Below are 2,543 nucleotides of genomic sequence, written 5' to 3' on the forward strand. Positions count from 1 at the left end.
CATCTTGCAATTTGGGCGGCGGACGATTGTTAGGAATCACCCCGGCCATCGGAGGACGTCTGTGGATTTTTGGCAACCGGCAACTTTTGCACTTTTCTTCTTGCAGCAACTGAGGGCGAAAAAGCAGTATTCACTTTTTCCACGTGATCATCCAACTGCTGTTGTTGTTGTTGCTGTTGTTGCTCTTCATGCTTCTTTTGATTCTGCATTTCAGAGTCCATTTGTTGATCACGTGTTGTTGTTATTGTTGTCGGTTTTGAAATAACACCAATGATCGTCTCGCTATGATAATTTTCACTCTCTTCAACAGAATCTGGCTGTTCAATGTTGCTGTATATTGGTTCGGCTTTTTCGGTCACTTGTTTGGGCGAAATTGGTTCGCCTGGTACTGTTGCTGTTGTTGATGATGATAATGATGACGAGTATATTCTACCAACGCTGGCAGCAATAGCCGGGGAAATAGTTTCGTCGCCTGCTGCTGAATGCTGCTGTTCGTTGGTCGCGGATTTGGTCAGGGTCGGTGAAATCGCCTTGTTCAACGGTGACTTAAGCTCGTCGTCGAACCGCCGGCACTGGCTAACGACAGCAGCAGCAGCACAACGTTGTTGCTCGTCATCATCACTCCTGACACGACCAACAACAGCAGCATGCCGATCTCTTGTATCAACAATATCGACGAATCGCTTGGTCAAATCGCCACCGCTGCTGACCCTTGATGACGACAAGCGGTCACTATCATTATCATCATCACCAGATGCCATTGGTCTACCGCCGCCGCCGCCGCCGCTGCTTGTGAAGTAAGTTTCAACTGAACGTTTGACCGTCACGCGGTGATCGTTGTCCTTTGAAGATTGTCTGGACAAAAATCTCAAATTGCCATTCGTGGTCAAGTCGACAGTTCGTCTCAATTCACTGCTGACCAACGGCGATCTAGCGGCTGTAGATGCGGAAGTTTGATAGCTGACCAACGGCGACGGTTGGTGAACTTTCGAAACGTGCGGCATCCGATCGGCCGGATGTCGAGAAGCGGTCCAAGCTTGCGATGGTAACGGTGGAGGTGGGGGCGGTGGAGGTATTGACGGCGACGTCGAATCGCTGAATTCCACTCGCATTGGGCAGCCTGCAAAAAGCGAACAGAGAGCACAGTTGCAGTTGGTTGGTGTTTGCAAAACGCAACAAGCAAACAAGCAACGCAAACAAATCCGAAATGCCCGGGTCAACACAACAGTCGACTTGGAATTGTAAGAGAAAAATAATATAATAGAATATAATGCAGTGTAATGTAATGTAATGCAAAAAAACAACACAATACTCACCCCGAACGGTGTCGCCGTTCAAAGTGACGTCGATCAAGTAGACGCCGGCTGAGTCTGGGATAAAAGTGACCAAACACTGGCCAGGATCTTGCAACTGAACACCGTTAGGAACTCGACCTTGGTTGATCGCAATTTCCAACTGCCCCTTTCCCGCTTCTCGGGCGTCGATGACAAATTGCACAGGCTGACCAATCACACCGCCGGCGATTGGCTCTATGCGAACGCGGTTCGGATCGTAGACGGACACCAAAAATGGACTCTTGTCCACTGCTTGGCCAGCCAGAGCGATGTCGACGCGAACCAAGCCTGGAAAAATAGGAAAATAAATTTGCATTTTCCACACGTTCCAACAAGTGGTGCCGGTAACTGACCAACTTCTGCTGGGACGTATTCGCAAAGAAAATGACCAGCTTCAGTTTCGGTCACCAAGCACGGCACTTCGGCTCCGTCCATACCTGCAATGCAATTGAACGCAATTTTTCACTTTGAATAAACAAAAAAAAGAAAACAGATTAAGATTTGCATATATGTGTAAAGGTTGTTTTATTAAAACAACAACAAGCTGCACATACTGATTATTTTGACGAACACGTCGCGCTTAGTCAACGCCGGGGCGGTCACTTCGAAATTGGCCGTCTTGCCCACGCATGCGGTCTGCAGACCACGACCGTGAATGTCCGCCCAAATGGGCGTTGTCGCATTTTGACCAGCAGATGTTGTTGTCTGCGCTGTCGAAGAAACTTTCAACTGATCTGCACTTAAACAATTCAAAAGTGAAAAAATTTCGTGAATCAGAACAATTTGCAAAAAAAATATAATGAACAAAAAATAAAGAAATAAACTAAACAACATCAAATAATAAATAAGTAAATTTTTGCCCACGTCAAAGCGGTCGCCGGTTGAACAATGGTCCGCACACCGCCGGGACTGGCCAGACAAGCGTATCCAGAAACCACAGCCCCAGTGTTGAGCTGTTCCCAGCTCACGGGCGCCGCCAACAGCACATTTCCCAACGGCAAACCGAGCGGCGACTGTTGATGCTGATCGACCGGCGCCGGGCGTGCCAAATCCAACACCCAAGGGCTTTCCTGCGAAAGGATAAATAAAAAACAAAAAAGGGGGATAGTTCGAAATTTTTGGGGAGGGGGTTTTTTTCAAACCTTTAACTGCGAAACCGATGAAACGTCATTTGCACTACATGGGCAGTACGGCTGCACGGGCAACCAA

The 2,543-nt window shown here is 47.9% G+C and overlaps 2 protein-coding genes across 2 annotated transcripts; both read right to left on the bottom strand.

Annotated features, from left to right (window-relative positions):
- Positions 1-29: 29 nt before the first annotated feature.
- Tsp_13299 (conserved hypothetical protein) lies at positions 30-1,112 on the bottom strand. Its single transcript, XM_003368747.1, has one exon. It carries the CDS (start codon positions 1,110-1,112, stop codon positions 30-32), a length of 1,083 nt encoding a protein of 360 aa, XP_003368795.1.
- A 200-nt stretch (positions 1,113-1,312) lies between these two features.
- Positions 1,313-2,404, bottom strand: Tsp_13300 (putative filamin/ABP280 repeat-containing domain protein; the record flags this gene model as incomplete). The annotated part of the gene is made up of 5 exons (XM_003368748.1): positions 1,313-1,370; positions 1,394-1,622; positions 1,658-1,771; positions 1,889-2,073; positions 2,199-2,404. Coding segments are annotated over 5 exons (792 nt in total), but the record flags the coding sequence as incomplete, so codon positions are not given.
- Positions 2,405-2,543: the final 139 nt, after the last annotated feature.

This window comes from Trichinella spiralis, assembly GCF_000181795.1.
Source record: "Trichinella spiralis strain ISS 195 chromosome Unknown Scfld1966, whole genome shotgun sequence".
Taxonomy (NCBI): Eukaryota; Metazoa; Nematoda; class Enoplea; order Trichinellida; family Trichinellidae; genus Trichinella; species Trichinella spiralis.